General features: G+C 38.1%; 2 protein-coding genes across 2 annotated transcripts in view; one reads left to right on the top strand and one right to left on the bottom strand.

Annotated features, from left to right (window-relative positions):
- Positions 1–3,087, bottom strand: part of LOC121429010 — a 6,100-nt gene extending 3,013 nt beyond the window's left edge. The window contains exons 1-2 of the mRNA XM_041625907.1: positions 3,075–3,087; positions 683–832 (exon numbers count right to left, since the gene is read on the bottom strand). Of these exons, the coding sequence (XP_041481841.1) occupies positions 683–832; positions 3,075–3,087 (163 nt within the window). The remainder of the gene's footprint in view (positions 1–682; positions 833–3,074) is intronic.
- Positions 3,088–4,552: 1,465 nt separating this feature from the next.
- On the top strand, positions 4,553–22,772 carry LOC121429045. The gene is made up of 3 exons (XM_041625948.1): positions 4,553–4,693; positions 17,733–17,918; positions 21,875–22,772. Exons 1-3 carry the CDS (start codon positions 4,636–4,638, stop codon positions 21,946–21,948), a joined length of 318 nt encoding a protein of 105 aa, XP_041481882.1. The 5' UTR covers positions 4,553–4,635; the 3' UTR covers positions 21,949–22,772.
- Positions 22,773–22,994: the final 222 nt, after the last annotated feature.

Below are 22,994 nucleotides of genomic sequence, written 5' to 3'. Positions count from 1 at the left end.
CTTAGAAGCCTTTCCTGCACCCAACGTAATTATACTTTCCAGTTTCCTGAAAGTATTATCAACATAATCAAGTTTATTCTACGAACCAAGGGTTATTTTTTATGAAATATGTCATAGACATTACGAAAGTGGGTTCGAACCCCTCTGCTCTCTTAACAGCCGGAGCCGGAAGAAAGACTTATCGTAAGCCTTGAGACTGATATCATCAAACTAATTGAATTAATGTATATAGAAGCGTCAAGGTGTAGCGACTCTGAACCTCGCCTAGAAATCAGGTGGTCGTGTGTTCAAATCCCACCGTGGTCTTATTTTTTTGACAAGGCGTTACAGGACTTTGGCACTCTCCACTAAGGTAAGGTATACCCGGTAGGCCGCCAAAGTGACACGACATTTTGCTCCTGTCGCTGCGACATTTGCTCCGGTGTAAATATCTCAGAGGGCATAGGGATATAGAGTTAGGATTGCATTAGAGTTCTTAATTCAGAATAACGTAAAGATCATGGGTTTATTCATTTTTGGAGCCTATATGATTGTGTTAACATTGGCTTAACGTGCAGATTTACCGTCGGGACAATTGTCGCCGGAGCAAATATCATGGATCCGAGGTCGATGATGACCTTCTTAGTTCTTGTTGTTCGGATAAAACGCAATCAATGCTTTGTAAAACAGGGTCCAGATTTACCTTGATCGGTGCAGGCGACTGCTTCTGTCTTGATAGGAATGTCATATCTATCAAGAAGTCTTCCCATCGTAGAGGCGGGGCTCACTTGGACTGGTTGGAGTTGATTTGCTTTCCCTGATGAAGGACAAGTGATATTCAATCTGGTCCCTTCTGTATTAAACAATTATAAAAGATATGGTTATTCTTATATTCTTTCACTTTGTCGGCAACAAAAAATTCGCCACACCAGTTGTACTCCCGTTGTGCTGTATCAGCTCCTTTCTATGCCGTTCCCAAACTCGGAAATAGACTGGTTTCATCTACTTCAAACTCTCTGTTTCAATTATTTTCAATCTCCTGTGCTTCAGGATTGCATAAAGCTGTTCGTAAATCCTTTGCGAACATCCGGTGATCCTTCTAGAATTAGCTAAATCAATACCAGTGAAAACTTTGCAATTATCATTTACCACAAGAAAGGATCACCAGTCCAGGGCCCTGGAAACGGTATTTTTACTGTGAAAATTTGACAAAGAAAAAAAATAAGGACATTTTGGTCCTAAGAAATTTGACAAGCAAATCAGTCACATTTCTCCATTATGTAACACCAATCAAAATGCCAGGGGTGCAACGAATGGAGAATAGTACGTGCAGCACCGCCTCCAGGTAAAATTTTGGGGGTGCTTCAGCAACCCTGGCTAATTACCAGCGCCATGTTCATAAAGTCGCGACTTACGACTAGCTTCAAGTCCCCCTTTTTAAATTAACATTACACCATGAGGCAAACACTTTGCTAAAATAAAATGATAACTTAACCACTCCAGCCAAGGAAGAAAAGGACACATGCACTTTGGGAGAGAATAAACAACTGCCAAAGAATTAACAACATCTCCATGTCCAGTGATTGAATTGTTTCCGTAAATTGATGCTGAATCGATTTCTCTCGGTATCTCCGAAAAAAGTTTGTACCCTACTTCAAGAATCAAGTATATATCAGATTCTGGGGGTATCCTCAGCGGGGCAAGATATTTATGGCAAGTTAGATTTTGTTTTCTACAGCGAATCATCAGAGCATCATTTTATTCTTTAACTGTGCTCTCTTCTGGAAAATGACTCCGACAAAAAAAACGGGAAGGATGATTTTATTATATCGTCGCCTCATTGGCTGATTGTCGAAGTACTAACAGAGACAACGTCGCCTCCTTTATGTCTTCTTATAGTAGCTATATTTTGCTCTTTATCATTAAGGCAAGTTTAACGTTAAAATTAATATCGTTAAAACAATGTACATCAAATTTGATATCGTAAAAAAATATCATGGTTATAAATTTTTCCCTGGCGCCTATCCAGAAGGTTCACACCATAACAAAATAAATGAAGTAAAAAAACGAAGGAGTGTATTCTCACGCAAGAAGTGTTTTATGTGTACTCACTTCCATGACTATACAGCCATCATTACTAAAATATATCACTTACCTGTAATGACTTTACGGTTTTCTTTTTTTTTCTTTTTGATGAGTTCGTTTTGCTATGCCATACGTAGTACCTGCTATGACTCCAGGTATCACAGGCCTAATTCATTCCCCATAGACTCGTGTGTTAAATTGGCACTTTAAGAAATTTATAAAAAAATAAGGATGAAATTCGGGGGTCGAATGTTTACTACCAGTGGATGGGATATATATCTGGCAATCGATATCTGACCAGAAAAGGGTCCTCGACCGGCTCATTTTAAATAATAAATTGGCGTGTTTCAGGACATCGTCGGGGGAGGAGCAGATTCATCACCTCACACAGCAAAATAGCCCTAAACCTTCCGCCAGTCAAAATATAGTCCAAAATGGGTGATATTTCTTCCCAATTTGGGAAAAGGAAGTTCAGTAATTACCAAAAATAGAATCAGTGTGAGCTCGACAATCATATGCATAGTCTTTGTCAATCAGCCATATCAAAATGAAAAAAATAGCAATAGGGTTGGCTCGAATGAATATCTCTTGCTTTCCCAATGTTAACATGGTTAATAGGCCCGTGCAGCCTCCAGCACAATGGGTAGGCCCATGGAGCTAATCTGTTAATAGCTCTATGAGTAGGCCTATCATGCCCATCAATATCAGATCCCTGTCCATTAGCAAAGAACAATTTGAAATAACAAACAAAAATTACACCAAAAAATCTATTGACCTTTGTATTTTGCATTTGGCTTATCATTGTAGTAGCAAGGAGGTTTCAAATGAGATGGAGTAACAGCAAATAAAATCCCTTTAAACAAGGTTAAAAACCGCCAGCAGAAAGTATGTCAGGCATGCACTTTGTTCAACATCTCTCGCAATTGTGTAGACAAAATGATTCCCGCATGACTTTGCAGCTATAGGTCATATATATATAGTGGGAAATATGCTATTGTGATGATAATTACCTTTTCGCCGCATCTGGTCTGGTTATTATGTGTAGTACATAATTCGGAGGCATGCGAAAATAAACTTTGCAATTTGTCCTGAAATATGACTCAAATTTCCTCGACTGGGCATGTGCGGGCATCCATCTGGCCTATAGTCATGATAGTATTAAACAATGCTAATTCCATGTGTTCAGGGAGGAATTAATCGTCGTTTCACTTGACAATGAGGAGAAAATTATAATATTTCATAATTTATATAATAAAATACTAAAGAAATAGTGAGTGGATGACGTCATCAGTCTCCTCATTTGCATACCGACCAGGATGTGCAAATAACTGTTTTGTGAAATTAAGCGAAATTTTAAAATGTCATAACTTTCTTGTTTTACATACAATTTTGATGAAATTTTCAGTGTTATGCTTGTTGGATTTTTTTTCTTTTTATTCAAATCAACTTTCTGTCGGAGTGGACTAGTCCTTAAAGAAAGGTAATTTTTTCCTCCGGGGATTTTTATCTCGAAGGAGGAGGGGGGGGGAGCAAGTGCCCCCTGCCCCCGGTTCCGCCGCCCCTGGCTTGAACAAAATTAGGCTAATGCTTAATGAATATAGAAAGAAACATGGATAGTAAATTATTTCCAATCTCTAAAATAGGTATATTTGGGCCTGAATACACCCACTTTCCAAATACTATACTAGTATTGAACAGAAGATATTTTGAGAAGCACAAACAACTAAACATTCCTTGTCATTTTCAATACAGAAAAAAAGGCTTCAATAAAGATTACCTCGAAAGGAATGTCGCAGAAATCGAGTATTTTCTGAGTGATCACCAACCACTCAAACTGTACGGATTAGTGCCATTTTTTTTTAGTTCAGTGATCAGTTCGGTTTGATTGCTGCAGTAATAATTGGGTGCTTAAAGAGAAATTCCAGTAGTTGCAGTAAACACTGATTTCATGAGAAAGTCTGTAAAACCTGGTTTAATTATCAGTATATCATCGAGGATCTAGATCTGGTACAGTTACATACACTGAACTTTGTGAAATCTTGAAATCTACGCTGAAAAATGTTCACACTGAAGAACACCAACACAGATAGGCACACGTGGGACAGTGTATTATTATTGCTGGAATAAAGACCCGACGGAAGTGACCGAATCCGCGCTTATTTTGCTTATTTCTCAGCATTTACACAATTTCTTCCAGAATCCTTTCGCACATATTTTTATTCATACAAACAGACACTTGGGTGGTCATTATATTAGATTCTGTAAAAAGTCATTTTGAGATCGTTACCAAAACTGGAATTTATCTTTAAGGATACCTAACATACTATAAGGACAACAAGGCGCCTGGCTATATGATTGCATAACCATTTGAAGGTGATGTTATTCTTCGTTGGCAGCCACGCGTTATGGCCGCCAAAAGTTTTTACAGTGATCTGAAATTAAATGAGATAAACAACAACTTAAATTTTGCGCGTCCTTATATAAGTAGGCTTACAGACACATGCACCCGTCACTTCGACTTAGATACTATTCTGTTCGCTTCTTGACGTTATCTGAATAAATTTATTCGAAATGAAGTATCTTTTAACAGTCGTAATGGTGGTGATGGTCTTAGGCGCTTTACTGTCAGGTAAGCTAAAATCTATTAGGCCGGGCGAAGTAAATGAAGTAGGCTGGATTAGACTAGGAAAAATAAAACTGGGGTAACTCTGAATATTTCATCGTAATGTTTTTTTTTTCAAGTTCAATATTAAGAAGTAACAAACTGGATTAAAGCCATCAAACTGTAATTGAATCTGCAAAAAACTAATTATATCCTTTGTAGTCATAAATTGAAACATCTACCGTATCAAATACTTTAGATAATACTGAAATCAAAGAAGTGCAAACAACCGATTTTTTAGGTCTTACTATTGATAACAAGCTTACGTGGAGTGCTCATATCATTAATATTTGCGAAAGCGTGGCAAGAAATATTGGAGTCACCAATAAGCTCACAATGTTCTTCCACCACAGGCGCTATCCATGTTGTATTGTGCATTAATTCTATCATTTCTTAATTATGGGATTCATACCTCTCAAACGAGACTCAATAAAGTCTTGCTACTTCAGAAAAAAGTACGAAGAATAATATGCAATATGTCCTTTAGCATGTTTAGAGCTCATACAGATGAATTGTTTCGTCAGAAACGTATCCTTAAAGTCAGTGACAGTATTTTCAAGAAAAACTATATTTTTCACAGGACCAAAACTCTGGAATTCTCTGGACAGAGTAATAAGAAGCAGTTAATCTGAATCGATTTAAATGTCTCATCAAAAAAACTTCAATCAATTATTTTGTGAACTTCACACTTACCCACGGTATTGTTGATTATTTTAAAGTCAATATTTAATTGCGTGTATAGTGTATGTGTTACAGTGTTTATATCTATATAAATTTATAGAATTTTGCTGATTTGTTTTACTCTACTTATATCATATTACCCTTGTATAACATTTTGATAGGGGGTACATTTTACAAGCTTTGCTTTTTTAGTAGACCCCTCCACTTTTATTCATTTTATTGGTACGTTTCAATTCTGCATGTGTTATGCAGTTGATGCATCTCCGATTGAAAAAACGATTTTTTTTTTTACGAAATGTACTTTGATGATTTGTGGAATATGAATATATAAGTAAATAAATATTTAGTTTGATTTCAAAACACTGATATGCACTTCATAAACGATTAACAGCCATTGTTGGAGTCCTTGGGTTTGGAGCACACTTATTTATTCAATTATTTATTTATCTATGGTAAAAAAGGTAATTTATTTTTTCCTCCATTGATTTGACAAAAGTATTGACTTCTTCTTGAATATTTTTAAATGTTCAAAGTGAAGTCAAATTTGGAAAAAAAAATCATCGAGGCTTGATTAACAAGAAGGGAAATATTTGTAATTTCATATACAATATGCGAATGGAATTGTGTCTACACACCATTAAAACAAAAGTAAAACATGATATTGATGCCATAATAAATTGTTGCACCCAATTTTATTTAATATAAATCTCACGCTTTTTTTCATAATAGTTCTTTTCTGTCCATTCAATTCAAGTAGAGTTTGGCAATGAATGAAGATTAGTGATAGGCATTCTGTAACCATTCTTGCCTCAGATTTTTTTTCAGCATTGTTTTCCTATCATGAATAAAGTCTGTTTCGTTTCTGAACTCTTGCATACTTTTTGAGATATTTACATGAATATTCGTTCATCCTCCCTCACTGACATATTTTGCTTTCCGAAAAGCGAGAAAAGAAGAAACATTCATCGTAGCGATAGATGGGTATTTCGTTAATTAAGAATTACACATCGTTACTATAATATTATTATTTATGTTATCATCATTATTATCATTATCATATCACTGTTATCATTATTATTGTTGTTAATTTCATCATCTTGTTATTACTGTTTTTATGAGCCTTTCGTGAAAAGTTCCCCCGGTTGCCTCGAAGTGGTGCTTTAATTTGACTCCCCTCCCTCTTCGGAAATGACCCCCCCCCCTAAAAAAAATCGACCACATAAAATGGGTATAGGCCCTGTTACAACCAATAATGTCGCAGCGACGCATAATGTCGCAATTGCGACATTGGATGATTTTGGCGTAGTGTCACAATCAACGCAATAGGAGAATGAAACCTTTGGAACAAGAGTACTTGTGTGAAAACAGAAAAATCAAAGAAACAGATCAACGAAAGTTTGAGAAAATTCGGACAAATAATGAGGAAATTATGAGCATTTGAATATTGTGATCACTAATGCTATGGAGATCCTCAAATTGGCAATGCGACAAAGATGTGTGATGACACTTGTGAACAACTCATTACTATTTACTTTAGGGCATGTTTCACTTAAATTGCCTCTTTTATCACATCTATCATAGATCATTGTGTTCTTTCTATAGAAGGGCATGTAATACAGATTTTTAAAGAATACATCATGGACATGATGGATAAAGAGTTTGTGTCACAATAAAAAAGCAAAAAGAGACATTTTGAGGGTATTTTACAGTCCATCAAAGGGAAAGTTGTTCACATGTGACGTCACACATCCTTGTCGCATTGCCAATGGGAGGATCTCCATAGCGTATAGTGATTGCAATATTCAAATGCTTATAACTTTCTCATTATTTGTCCGATTTTTTTTCAAACTTTCTTTGTTCTTATTCTTTGATTTTTCTGTTTCGACATAAGCCTACTTGTTCCAAATGTTCCATTCCTCTTGAAATTACTAACGCATAATGTCGCAAATATTAACGCATATTTTCGCATCGTTTTTTATTATTCAGGAATAGATATGAAATATATTTTCACTCAGTAATTTGTAAAAGCTCTGTCATCTGAACGTTTTAGTAAGTGTGTTTGGTGGAACAGGCGCAAAAGCAGGGGGGGGGCATAATTGGATTCATTATGATGAAAAGTTGTCACTTTTTAAAGAATCAATATTTTATCGTTGTTCATGACATTTTAGAAAGAAATTATGTTTCGTATTGTAGCTCGGAATGTACCGTATGACAATAATTTTATCAGCGATAGGTCCTATACGAGGGGAGCACGTGATAAATTAAGAACACGTTGGTAAGTAACGTGAGGGAGCAGAATTAAGCCCATCCCCGGAAAGTGAAAACCTTTCTTTCTCACTGAAGCGTTTCACAAACTTTAATAAAATGTGCACGAAAACATTAAATATCACTTAAGATCCGTTTTTCACACCCCCTCCTCACACGAAAAAAAATGCGCATGTATTTCTTAAAAAAAAAATAACCGGGCAATTACAATGTTTTACATGCATTGGCAACCTATTTTCGTTTCTCCTCTAGATAACGAGAGCCCCCGAGCAGTGGCGGCACCATGGTGGGTGGCAGGAAAAGAGGGGGGGGGGATAGAATTCATTTTGTTTCATCATGTTTCACAATTAAAGGGGAAGTTCACCCTGAAGAAAACTTTGTTGTAAAAATCGCCGAAAAAATAATAAAAAATATTGGTGAAGGTTTGAGGAAAATCCGTTAAAGAGTAAGAAAGTTATTAGAGTTCAAAGTTTTGGATTTGTGACGTCATAAACGAGCAGCTGCCCCATGTGTTATGTAATATAAAATGCATGAATTTCAAATTTTGTATGGTTCCTGATGACTTAATTTTGTTTTCTATTCATGATTGGGTGTGAAATGATTTGTCTATTGATATACAAAAGGTACAGAGAAAACCATTTTCAATTTTCTGAGAAAATGATATTTCATTGACTTTTTACCATTCACTATGTAGGAATGCTGCTCGCATATGACGTCACAAATCAAATAATTGAAATTCTAATAACTTTTTAATTATTTGATGAATTTTTCTCAAACCTTCGGCAATATTTTTTATTATTTTTTCTGCTATTTTTACAATAAACTTTTTGTCAGGGTGAACTTCCCCTTTAAAATGGAGAGTAAAGCGTGAGCTTTGTGACTTTGTGGCGCTGGATCCAACTAGTGGGTCCCTGCTTGAGTCCATGGGCAGAGCACGCATACATACGTTTTCTACAGCTGTATATACAGCGGGATTTCGCCAAAAGGGGGTGGGGTGCGCAGAATGTTTTCATTCACTTTTTCCCAATCGGCCGCCGTAAGCCATTTCTTGATGTTGGTTTATAGAGGGAGCAGTCCCAACCAAAGACTGAAGTACATTTAATTGGCTTTTTTCTTACAAACAAGATAAGCTATCTTACATTGTCTAACTAGATAATGAGAGCGCGAAGCGCGTGTTCAACTTTTTGGATATTTGATGCATTTAGACCAAGGCAATGAACATTCTGAGCGGTTTTTTGGCAGTATATATGCGAGAGAGAATCGCTTTTTTTTTTATTAATATTGATGTCACATTCCGAGTAACTAACAATACAAAATGTAAAGTCTTTTAGGAACAGCAATGAAATGCAAGTAAATTTGGATTTATTTTTCATTTAGTTGACTTTTCTCTCTTGTAAAATGAATTGAATTGCACGTATAGCGTTATGCACAGATGATTTGTGGTATGCGTATAATTGCGTTTCACTAGTCCACACATTAAAATTGTTCAAAGTCCATCCCCTTCTCCTGACAATGAATTTGATTCTGGACCCCCCCTGCATCCTCACCTGCCCCACCAAACACGCTCTTAAAAAACGCTCAGATGACAGAGCTTGCACAAATCAATCTGTGAAAAATTATTTTATGTCTTATATCAAACTCGAGTCCTGAAGCGAATACCGCTGCGAAATTAAGCGTAAAGACTTGCGACGTTATGCGTTAGTAGAAAAGCTATGACATTATGCGTTCACTGCGACATTGATGCGTTGGACGCTCTTATCTTGGCATAATATCGCTATCTGCGACATTATGCGTTGGTGTGACATTATGCGTTGCTGTGACATTCCTGACCTTTCGTTTGAGGACGCGTGCGCTTATTCAGAACGGTAGTTCATTTTGGGAGAGACTTTTGGGCCCGTCGTCATGGTCGTAAAACTCCGTCCTGTAATGCAAATAGACCAGTTCGTAATTACTTCATGGGCAATTTTGGTCAAATGACCTTTCATTTCTTTCATCATGATAGGCAGATTTCAAAGCAAGCTATTACGTAAGCTTGCCTTACATAGCAAGATGAAGGAATTGAATAGACCAGGTGACCAGAATAGCACACCAATGAACGCTTAATGAAGGTATTTGTTGCATTCCTACTTTGAATGCATATCTTAGCATGTTGCACAATGTACATTATGTACTTGACAAACTGTGAAATACTAGTCGTTCGTGGAAGCATTGTTGTTTTTTGTGGATGTAAATAAAAACGACAATTCAAAAGAATATATGAATAATCAAGACATCTGAGTTGGTGCTTATCTCATTAGATTTTAAAGCGCCATGTCACTTTGGTGCAAATGACCTTCTTCTGATCATGCGTAGAATCTTTTGATCATGCGCAGAAAGGAACTACGAACTGGCTTATTGTGTGACATGAGATTTTTTTTTCGTTTCGCATCTGGAACGGAAACATTCAATTTGCGTTTCGTGTGCAAAATTCTGGTTGCTACTATGGTAACAGCGATATATCTGATTTAGGACGACTTTCCAAATCCAAATTTGGTTCCTCCCAGAGCTCGAGAGGCCGCCCGGGGGACCCACTTCCATTGAATGGTGGATACCAGGCGCGACCACACGTAAAAAGGGAAAGAGTGGGTATACGTATAGGCCTATGTAGCGTTATGAGGGTGTGAGAAACGATTAAAATACTGAAAAGGGATATTTTTCCACTACTAGTAGGGTGTCACAACCCAAATACTTGTTGAGAGATGCATTTTCATAATCTGGAAAAGACCTTCCCTTGTTTAGGGTGCTTTTTGAAACCCCATGGTCGCGCCTGGTATCCACTCATCAATGGAAGTGTACCCCCCGGCAAACCCCCCATTTCTGCGGAAAAGTAAAACATACTGCCCATTACATTGTGTGCTAGAAGCATATCGTTTATGTAGAAGGTGCTGGCAAAAGAAAAAAACTCCGCAAATTTAGACGGTTTATGGCCTGTTGCATGCTGTGTACATGTCAACGCATAGGAAATGATTCGGCTTGAGAGGTGATCTGACCCATGGAATCAATTGCCAGTGATCCACAAATAATGCACATTAAATGCAATATCGATTCGATGGACTGTCATGATCTATATCTAAGCCTTAATTCGGTAAGTTTTTCCTTACTCAATATGTACTCGATTTGTTTGAAAAACCACTTTCTTATCCATGTCATAATCTACATTTCGCATGTCTCCAGCCAGCTGGAGTCATAGCCATGATACAGGTACAGTCCCGCCGCGAGCTTAGGCAGGCAAATGGCATGGCATGCTGGTATCGTATGAAAGAGCTTTGCACACGAAAAGCAAGATCTATAGGGCCTGTAACACAAAGCTTGGCAATGATTGTAAAACAGTTTTCTGCGTTTGATTGTATTGACTGTAATGTATAATCAATCTAGAAATTCGAGTCTATGATTAATCGTTAACTTTTGAGTTACCCGACTCTAATCTCGCGTTGTAGAGATTTGCGAAAGGTGCCTATTATCGGTAGTAACAGGCCCTACATTGCGCATATCTTTATACCGATAAATGAAAAATTTAATTCATGTCGTAAAGTGCTCTGAAATAAAAGTTTTTAAAAATCAACTTCGAAAATTGTCTCGCTCGGTCGCTACACGTCCCTTCTAAAAAAATATATATATCTAAACGCAGAATACAATAATGCACTCTTAAAGGAAACCAAAACCCAAGAAGAGAAGTAATCTTATTGGAAAGAGTAAAATGAGAGGAACAATTCACAAAAATTTTTCTTAAAAATCGGTTATGAAATAAGCAAGTTATGGGAGTTTGAAAACTCTTGTTTTACTTTCTATAGGCATCCTCAAATTGGCAAACGTGTTTCGAAATGGCTGATTTTGTGGACAACTCTCCATTTGTTTGTACACAAATTTATGGAAGCTTAAAAGTGCCACCGAGATGTTGAGATAATTATCTCGGGAAGTCGACATCTTGATAGCAAAAGATAAGATGACGAGATCCCAGATCTCATCATGTCGACATCTTTTAGAAGAGATGATGAGATGACAAGATCCCGAATCTCATCATGTCAACATCTTTTAGAAGAGATGATGAGATGACAAGATCCCGGATCTCATCATGTCAACATCTTTTAGAAGAGATGATGAGATGACAAGATCCCAGATCTCATCATGTCAACATCTTCTGGAAGAGTTGATGAGATGACAAGATCCCGGATTTCATCATGTTGACATCTTATACAAGAGATGTTGAGATGACAAGATCCGGGATCTCATCATGTCGACATCTTTTAGAAGAGATGTTGAGATGACAAGATCCCGGATCTCATCATGTCAACATCGTGTAGAAGAGATGATGAGATGACAAGATCCCGGATCTCATCATGTCAACATCGTGTAGAAGAGATGATGAGATGACAAGATCCAGGATCTCATCATGTCAACATCGTGTAGAAGAGATGATGAGATGACAAGATCCAGGATCTCATCATGTCAACATCTTGTAGAAGAGATGATCAGATGACAAGATCTTCGATCCATGATCATGTCATCTAATCATCTCTTCTTAAAGATGTAGACATGACGAGATCCAAGATCTTGTCATCTCATCATCTCTTCTGAAAGATGTTGACATGATGAGTTCCGGGATCTTGTCATCTCATCTCTTCTACAAGATGTCAACATGATGAGATCCGGGATCTTGTCATCTCATCATCTCTTCTTAAAGATGTCGACATGATGAGATCTGGGATCTCGTCATCTTATCCTTTGCTATCAAGATGTCGACTTCCCGAGATAATTATCTCAACATCTCGGTGGCACTTTTAAGCTTCCATACAAATTTTCAGATTTTCCTCATTGATCTTTCAAATTGCATCTTACCTCCTTCTGAGCACAACATATGTCATGGGAAAATACAGTCCACACCATATATGTCAAGGTCAGGAGGAGATAATGTGAAATATGTAAAAATAAAGGGGAAAATCTGAAAATATGTGTAAAAAACAAATGGAGAGTTGTCCACAAAATCAGCCATTTTGAAGCATGTTTGCCAATTTGAGGATCCACTTAGTAAGGAGAGCGGTGTTGGCTCAGTCGGTAACGCGTCTGCCCGTCGAACCAAAGATCGTGGGTTCGAGTCCACCCCGGGCGGATGACTGAAGCCAGTGCGTTGTGTGTAAACGTCTCTCCCATGTTTCATAGATGCAGGCTATGTTACAATGGAAAACACTCCGTCCCTCGGATAGGACGTTAATGGAGGTCCCGTGTAGAGGAGAGTCACCACCTTTGCACGTTAAGAACCCATTGCACTATTCGTATAAGAGTAGGGGGAAACCCCGGTATAGTGGTCCACCTGCATTCCCCCCAATCAGTTATATCGGGAGGAGAGACCTGCGGGTCACAGTGATTCAGTTCGCTTTTCGCCTCCCAGGCACAGGTGACGCCAAAACAAATAATAATAATAATAAAAAGTACAACGAGACTTTTTTATCGTCCATATTTCATAACCGATTGTGATGAAACTTTTTTTAAATTGTTCCTCTCATTTTACTCTTACCAATAAGATTGCTTCTCTTCTTGGGTTTTGGTTTCCTTTAAAGTATATGAGTATATGAAATCATTGATCTCCTGCAATACAGTAGAATGCCTTGCAACTTTTTCCAAATTAAGCTCCCAATATATATATATATATATATATATATATATATATATATATATATATATATATATATATATATATATATATATATTTGAATTCGAATTCCTGAGCGAAGGCGGTATTGTGTTCTAGGTGACCTGTCAATCAAAACCAATCAAAGCACTGCATCGCAAAAAAACGGAAGTGCTTGAAAGGCCACATAAGCTCCGCCCCTCAAAAGATGATTTGGAGGAGGTACCCTTACATTGGCGAGTGGATACCATGCGCGACCAAAAGAATACGGAAGAAGGATGTCTTTTACAAGATAGGGCACGTTACGTACGTGACGTAAGAAGGATGTCAAAAACACTAAAAAATAATGAAAAAAGGGTATCTATTTTCGCTAGGAAAGCTACGTGTTTATAGGGTCAAATTTGCGAGGGTGTAAAAATCAAGACTAAAATGTTTCATAAAGGATGTAATTTTTGCCCCAAGAGTCAACGCTACGTGTTTAGAGTATGATTTTGCGCGAGATGTGGGAGGTGCATGCAGCTGGGGCTGTACTTAACCCAATCAGGTAAAACCGACGACAGTGCACATAAAATTTAAAATATCGTTGTGGCTTAATTGTTTAGGGGGTCCATTCAGGGAATGCTTGCCAAGAGTATTGTAGTGTAGGGTTTCACACACCAATATACTTGTTGAGGGGTGCATTTTTAGAATATGGAAAATACGTGTTTAGGCTGCTTTTCGAGACCCCATTGTCGCGCATGGTAGGGCCTATACACTCATCAATGAAAGTGCCCCCCGGGGTCAACCATTTCACACGTAAATTTCGTACCGTAATTTGTGTGAAACTTAACTGGAATTCACCTCCGGAATAGAATTTGAACTCGTGATTGTGATTAGCGTTCATGATTCTTGTTTGTTTTCACACGTGCTAAAATTCGTCATGAGAATTCTTTTTCATTGGAATCATCATTCAAATTACGATTTTGATACTGTGTGAAAAGGCGTCCCATCATGTTAATTGTGCATTTCAAATTACACTTGTTTGCTTTCACATGCTAAAAAACTGCGTCATTCGAATGATCATTCGAGTGACGAATGTCTCTAGAAATTTGTATGTTATTTTTTTCATTTGGTCGATTATGCTCTCTCGCATGATATTAGAAATATTATTTTTTTATAGGGGGAGGAGAGACTAGCCGCTTGTAGTCCAGTCATTTTAAATTTTCACTTGGAACAAATTGCAACAGAATTTATTCCAATGCAGAACGTTTCTTTGAGGTCCATAGAAGACCATACTAAAAGTCCCAGAAAATCCGAATAGGGGAAAGTGTTCTAATTTGCATAAACATAATGGTTAATTTTGGTCATATTCGCTCATTAAGTTTACGTAGCAGACGACGCCAGTGTATACTATGTACTCAGATCCTATTACAAATCATATCAATTCCGGCCTCGATATACTATAAACATTGACTTCCTCAAACTATCGCTGTATCATAAATATCAGTAAGCAAAGATTTATACTACAAGAACATTGTTACTATTAACATTAAATACATAAATTCGATTCTGTTTGGACTGTATTAATTGTTTAACATGAAAGGGTCTAGGCACGGAAACTATCATATGCTAGTCACGTGACATTGTACACCAAAATAATGACAGTTTCTGCTTGCTCGATCTCAAAGTTCAAGAGAAAAATAAGATGTAGCTATTAGACCTGCCACATCCTATTATATTACTATTTAACTGTATACCAAAGTAGCACTTTTTCCGTATTTTGCCAATTTATGGGAAAAATCTGTCAATTTGGAGCCCCTGAAGAGGGAAGGGGTCGATGCGCCGTATTTTGCCAATTTATGGGAAAATCTGTCAATTTGGAGTCCCTGAAGAGGGAAGGGTCGATGCGCTGATAGACTAAACCTACTCATCTTTAAGTTTCAAATAATAAAAGTGACTTAACCATATAGCAGAAATGCCTTTTGCCCGAATGGGGGGGGGGGGGGGTCAAAAACTGCAATTTTGAGACTTCGGGAACCCCTAAGGGAGGTAGGCTTTGCTGAGCCAGCACTTCTTTATTGTAGTTGATAGAGGAAAATCTACTTTTTTTCATCTCCAAGTGGTTACGAAATAATGAAAGAAGTTTGCTATAGAGCCTTAATAGGGTCTCCAAATTGGCAGATTTTCCCCATAAATTATAAATAAAATAAGGAGGGGAAAATAGGCAAAAAAAGGTGGGGAGACTTAGGGAACCCCTGAGGAGGTAGGCTTTGCTGAGCCAGAACTTCTTTATATGTAGCTGATATAAAGGCTTTTTCTCCAAGTGGTTACGAAACAATGAAAGTGGTTTGCTATATATAAATATAAAAAACATTTTTGCATCAATGAGGGCTCCGAATTGATAGATTTTTCCATAAATATGCAAAATATGGAAAAGGGATGGTTGACTTTGGCAAACCCCTGAGAGGTAGGGTTTGCTGTGCCAGCACTTCTTCGTATGTAGCTGATGGAGGAAAATCTAATTTTGTTATCTCCAAGTGGATCCAAAGAATAAAAGTGGTCTACTGCAAAGGGGGAAACGCCTTTTACCTCATTGGGGCTCCAAAATTTTACAAGAAATGGGTAAAATACGCTTAAGGGGTGGGGTGATTTCAGCAGCTCCTTAAAGGATGTAGGCTTTGATGTGACAGCACTTCTTTATACGTAGCACATAGACGAAAGTCTACTCTTTTGTTTCCAAGTGGTTTTAAAACAATAAAAGTGGCTTACACTGTAGCAGAAACATCTTTTGGCCTCAATGAGGGCTCCGGATTTATAGATTTTTCCATAAATTGGCAAAATATGGAAAAGGGGTGATTGACTTTAGCGAACCCCGTAGGGGATAGACTTTGCTGTGCCAGCACTTCTTTAAATTTAGCTGATAGAAGAAAATCTATTTTTTCATCCCCAAGTGCTTACAAAACAATTAAATCGGTTTACTGCAAAGGGAAACGCCTATTGCCTCAATGGGGCTAAAAATTGTGCGAATTTTCCAAGAAATGAGCAAAATACAAAAAGGGGTTGGTGACTTCAGAAGACCCCTGAAAGGGTAGGCTTTGATGTGCCATCACTTCTTTATATGTAACTCAAAGAGAAAAGCCTGCTCTTTTGCCTCCAAGTGATTTCTAGACAATAAAAGTTTTTTTTCTTTGTAGCAAAACACCGCGTTGTCACATTGGGGGCTCCAAAAAGCACGATATTTTTAATAGTTGAGCTACGGATAAGGGGGTAACTTTGACAAGCTATTGCGGGACTATGCTGTGATGTTCTTGAACGTAATTGCATACAGCATGCAGATCAATTATGCATCCTCTAACTTTTTCTAAGAAATTTCATTAACATAAAAGTTACTTTCAAATGAAGAAAAAGCCCTTTGCCCACATATCAATTTAAGTAATATACACCTTTGTATCGCTAGACGTCATTGTATTTACGCGTGTTAGTCACACCAACAAAGGCGAGGCAAGACCGATTTAGTATATTGTACTATCTTCAAAGGCATCCAAGCGATCGCGTTGTAGTCGATATAAAAGAGTGACTGGACACGGAGGTTGGTTTTTCGTGTCACTTTATCGCAATATCGCATAATACATTCGAATGTATTTGCCCTTAATCTAAGCAAGTTAAGACATTAATACTGTTATGAAGCATATCAATTTTTTCGTTGATATATCCCCTTTCTTGTCGAATGCTGATATTTTACATTAGTTGTTGATGCTATTGTTAAAACAGAAAGATTTCAATGCACATGCAAATTTTTGACCGAAAACACGAAAATTTTGGCATAATTTCTCACATTTTTCGAAAAATATGAACCGGACAGTCCCGGAAACGATTGCAACCGATTTATGATATCTTAATCATAGTGAATTGCGTATTAATTTCAAGATTTTTCCATTATCTGTACAAAAAATATTAAGGATAAGGCATATCAATTAATTTTGGCAGCCATCTTGGATTTATGCAAATTAGATGCCTTTCCCCTTTTCGGAAAGTTTGGGACTTTTAGTATGTTGTACTAGGGACCTTACAGAAATGCATTGTGATAAAAAAAATTCTGTTGCAATTTGTTCCAAGTTTGGTCAAAATTTGGGCTAAAATGACTGGGCTATTGGTCAACATTCATGGTATAGGGCTACCTACGATCAGGTCAGGGGCGTCGATTCATTTTTCAGATGGGGGGGGGGGGCAAAATCATGAATCAACGTTCCAAAGGCACTCGATCGTAGATCGTACACCCACCCACATAGGCATATCGCATTGAATAAACCAACGTCGAAAATTTCTTAAACGCCCAGAAGCTCCCCCTCAACCCAAAAAGGAAGTCTACACGCCTGGATTGAATTAAATTTCTATTTAAAATTTAATTTCGGCTAGACCATGTCGACGCAGCACTTCGTCTAAACCAAGAGCGTCGAAGCCAACAACGTCGAGGCATTCTATCCGAACGCGATGAGACGATCGCTAGCACACGACGTCGAATCGGCCCACTGCAACACGGTTCTTCTCGCCGCCGCCGCCGCCGCAATCTGTACGCCAAGGAGTCGGGACTTGAGACTATTGGTGAGTTTTGATTTTTGACCATTATTAGCATCACGTCTTATCCCACAAACGAGACAAATATTCACGTTCAAAGTTTATAGTGAATATAGTCCAGGGGGCGTTTCATGAAAGGACTTGTCAGACGTTTTATCCGACAAGTCCCATTTTATCCGACAGTTACCATACATTATACCTTTAAAAAGGTATAATGTGGTATATATTTTTTTCATTCTTCGCTCATCCCCCTCCTATATTTCACATTGTTCACTTTTCCTCTTATTCTTTACCCCTTGATTTTGTGCTAATGTTTGGCTTTTCCTTTGTAGTATAATTATTCTTTAGTGTCCGATCTCCTTACGAACTTCATAATTACTTTAAGGAACCTGCAGACACTACAAGCTCTGCTTTTCATGCAGGTTCCTTCATATTTCACTTTATTTACTGCCATTATCTTTGTATTTTTCTATGTAACCAAATGTATTTCTTGTATTATGTTATTATTTTGTTATCTTGTGAAGTATGAAAATAAATTCAATTCAATTCAATAGGAACAGTGCCTCTCAGCTAATCAGAATCATGGAAAGATGTCAGATCTGAAAACTTGTCGGATAAAAATATTGATGAAACGCTCCCCAGTTTAGTGGCATTAACAGTAACATGCTCCTCTACCAGGGGTACGTATCAAGACACTAGCACAATGTAAAAACGATGCATATTCCTGTTATAACTCACCCGTCTTTGTACAACGCGGGGTACAACGGTATATTTTACGCTTTTCCGGTTTATATTAGTTGGTCTATTAGGCCTGGTCACACCGTTCGAGCGTTGTTGGAGCGGTAGGGAGAGAGGGTGGAATTTCGACAACAGTCGTCACCGCTCACAAATTGGGAAAAAATCGAAAACATGGGCGTTGCCTTAGCGGTGCACCGCTGAAGCCAGCGTAGCTTTAGCGTTGGTTTAACGGCGTCGAGCGGTCGCGAGCGTTGGTTTAGCGGTGACTCGAGCGTTGATAGAGCGGAGTTCTGTGCATGCGGGCGTCGATCGGCTCGATGGGGTTTAACACTATGATCATGATGACAAAGAGAGTGTACTATTTATACAGCTACTCATTGTACTCGCCACAATTACTCTGGTAGACAAAAGGATATCCCTTCATTGCTATTATTTGACAATGAATGGATGAATGCACCGTTCAAGCAATCCCATGTCCGCTCGGAAAACGCTTACAACCGTTCCACCAAAGTTTGTGAACCGTTTAATCACCGTCGGGCAACGCTGGCGAAACAGCGGTTGTCCAGCGTTCAAGAATTCTCGGCGTTGGCCTAGCCGACCCAAGCGTTCACGAAATTTCGTCTAGTGGTGCCAAACTTTGACTGGGCATGGTGAGAGCGGTAGTCAACTTTGCTGGAGCGGAAAATTACCTGCTTCTCACCGCTCGCAATATTTTCAGCAGCTCAAAAGTTTGGGAGCGGTAGGAGGGACCATCAGCAGTGGCCGAGCGTATTCCGCGATGCCTTAACGGAGGCCAACTTTGGTAAAACGGTGGTGAACGGTAGCGAGCGGTGATGATTCTTTTCTCTCCGCTCCACGACCGCTCCAACAACGACCGCTCCATGCCTTATGGCATGGTCACACCACCCGAGCGTTGTTGGAGCGGTCGTGGTGCGGAGAGAAAAAAAATATCACCGCTCGCTCCGTTCACCATTTTCGATTTCGATTGTTTTTAATTTTTTTTCATTTTGTTTCCCCTCCACAGGGATTTTATTATTATTCAAACATAACAAGATATCTTTTCAATGACAAATCAAATTAATAGCGAAATACAGTACAACAGTAATTGCAACAAATATATAAATTGAACTGTCAGGTTCAATTTAATTTGTTTTCGATTTTTGTTTTTGATTTTTTCCCAATTTTGTGAGCGAAATTCGACCCCTCTCCCTACCGCTCCACGACCGCTCCAACAACGCTCGGGCGGTGTGACCATGCCTTAAGATCTACATATTACATGGTCTATAACCGCCATGTCAAGCATGGTGCTCTGTTGGCTTTTATATCCACTTTGCCGTTTTCCTTTTCACTTTGTCAAATTTAAAAAAATCATAAACAGTTCCACTGACTATACTTGTAAGGTGTTAGACCATGGCCGGAAATCCCAGTGGGGACGTGTGTCCCCCCAACTCAAAATTGTAGGGGGACACCCCGGGGGGGGGGGGGGGGCCACTTCCATTCACGAGTGGATACCATGCGCGACCATGGGGTCTCGAAAAGCACCCTAAACACGTAATTTCCATACTCTGAAAATGCACCCCTTAACAAGTATTGGCGTGTGAAACCCTACCCTTAACAAGTCTTGGAAACAACACGATACTCTTGGCAAATATTCCCTGAAATGCACCCCTAAACAAGTACAGGAATGTTTTATTGTTACGGGTCCTTCGGTCGTCGGCTTTACCTTATTTGGTTTAGTACGACCCCACCTTCTACACCTCGCGCAAATCGGACTCTAAACACGTAGTGTTGGGGCAAAAAGGACATCCTTTATAAAACATTTAATTTTGTTTTAGCATCCCCGCAAATTCGACCCTAAACACGTAATTTCCCTAGCGAAATAGATACCCTTTTTTCATTATTTTTGTGTTTTTGACACCCTTATCACGTTACGTACGTAACGTGCCCTATCGTGAAAAAGACATACTTTTTACGTGTTTTTTTGGTCGCGCATGGTATCCACTCGTCAATGTAAGTGCCCCCCCCCCGGGGGGGGGGACACAATATCATATGTCGCCCTACTATTTTTGGTCTTTTATGATGGTAAGAAATACATCATTCAAAATCGAAATAAAACACGGATTTTAGGACGAAATAACCTTACTTTTATGATGATAACTTTTTGTTTTGCTTGTCAATTTTATTTTCGTGGAAATGACCTTAAATTTGGGGTGATAACCCTTTTTTTTGGCTTTTCAAATTTTCCAGCCCCTTGTCCCCCTACCTTTTGGGAGAGATTTCCGCCCCTGTGTTAGACCAAGGGCTATTAGACGAAATGGGTAATATCAAAAGTGGAATTGGACAAAATATTGAATTGGCCAAATGACAATCAGAGCAAAGACCAAATCACGGTACTAGACGAGAAAACATTCTACCGTTCTGGATGAGACAAACGGAATTTCATAAAGACTTGTTAGAATAACAAATTTGAAATAACAGTTGAAAGCTACTGAAATTCTTCAGCCTGATTGGCTGATAGTAAATTTGCTGTAGAATTTGTGCATAATTTGTTATTATAAAAAAGTCTTTGTGAAACTGGACGTTGATCATGTTGATATGTAGAATCATATCTTTCTCAAAGTTAATAGAGGAACTGACTACCGAATTCCCTCTATATACAGTTGTAATGGTCATGATAGTTGTGATTCGAAAGTGATTTTTTGAAGAGAAAAAATGAGAAAAAAAGAGTGCCAATCCCCTCAGCTCAGTCACGTGGGGGCGTTCTCTTAGCATGGATGCAATAGCGAGGGAGAGAGAGAGAGAAAGAGGGGGGGGGGGGGGCTCACTTCTCCCTCTCTCGATCCCTTCCCTTTCTTCCCCAACCCTTTCCTATAGCCCTTCTTCCTGTCTCGTTTTGTATTTTGTCCGCTTAAAGCCATTGCTGTTAAGGAATTACGCCTTAATTCTTCAGTTAGAAAATCTTTTATTTATTTATATTGTTTTATGGCAAATATTTTTTGTGATAATGGAAGAAAAGGTTTATTTGAATTGATGAAGCATTCATTGCTCAATCCATATCCGCCATCGCAATGCCGGAAATATCTTGATTTATAATATTTTATTTTAATGAGTGCAGGGGTACTGTAATCTTGGTTAATGATTTACATTTGATGTATTTATTTTCTGTTTTCTTATTTTCCTCTTGTCTCCTTCCTCTGTGCTTTTTGTCCCTCGTTCTTTTTGTGAACACTTTCTTTCATTGACAGGAAACATCGTTCCCGTCCGTGAAATTGGTTTTGGATCAGGTGCTAACATCAAGACAGGTCGTTTTGAGTTGTAGAACGCAGAGCTCTTTATGATGAAATGGAAAACGACCCCCTTGTGCGAGATTTAAATTTTTCAAGAACCAAAATATTTTTCTTAACATACTATAAAAATGGAACATATTTAAATTGGAATATGTATGAAATGTAGTAAATTTTATACTTTTATATTATCCTCAGTTATGTGGCATCCGCTGGGCATGTTACCAGGATCTTAAAGATCTTTAAGTTAGTATTAAACAATATTTCTAGGGGTCATTTACTGGTATTTCCAATTGTTGTAACTTTTTGTATAGTTAAGATGTGTAGAGTATTTTTTCAAATTTAAAAATACAGTTGATATTACTGCAAATATTAATTGGCCTTAAATGCTCCTACAAATACTTATGACAGACTACCATTGCAATTATCAGAATTATTGCAAGTCCCGTTTTCTTATCGGATGGTGACAATTCGTGTCAGTTGATGTCAGTATTTTCAAATTTTAGATTTGTTTGTATTTTGATGGGAAAAATGAAATTGAATGACGATTAACTTCTCTATCACCATAACTCTATCATTGCAAAAGGGATTATTTGCTAGTTAGCTCGCCGCGCTCTCTCATACAAAAAACTAAAATACCAATTGGTTCCTAATTGTATATTTTCTGATGAGTAAAGATATATGGAGTAAATTTGAATTTAGCATAGAGAGAATGTCCAATATTGTGACACTTAAGCCGTAATTAAATATTTTTCAAAACAACAACAAAAAAGTTTCATTCGTTTGAATAAGATCGATGTTTTGAACTAGTAAACTGTCGAAATAAAGTCGCGTTCGATACATGCTTCGAAGCATAATGTCATTATCATGATTATTGGACTATCATTAATTTTTGTAACAGTTTGGCATATGTTGATATTGTACGCAATCAATTATTTATAATATCGACTCATGTTTGTGTGTGTGCGGCCCGGTGTGCGTTAGTGCGGTTGGGAGGCAGATGAACCTGCAGGGGAGAGTGGGGGGGGGGGATTAGACTTCGATCAGCCCCACCCATTTGATAAACGTGCAAATGACCATC

This window comes from Lytechinus variegatus, chromosome 15, assembly GCF_018143015.1.
Source record: "Lytechinus variegatus isolate NC3 chromosome 15, Lvar_3.0, whole genome shotgun sequence".
Taxonomy (NCBI): domain Eukaryota; kingdom Metazoa; phylum Echinodermata; class Echinoidea; order Temnopleuroida; family Toxopneustidae; genus Lytechinus; species Lytechinus variegatus.
This window is presented reverse-complemented; position numbering and strand designations above follow the sequence as displayed.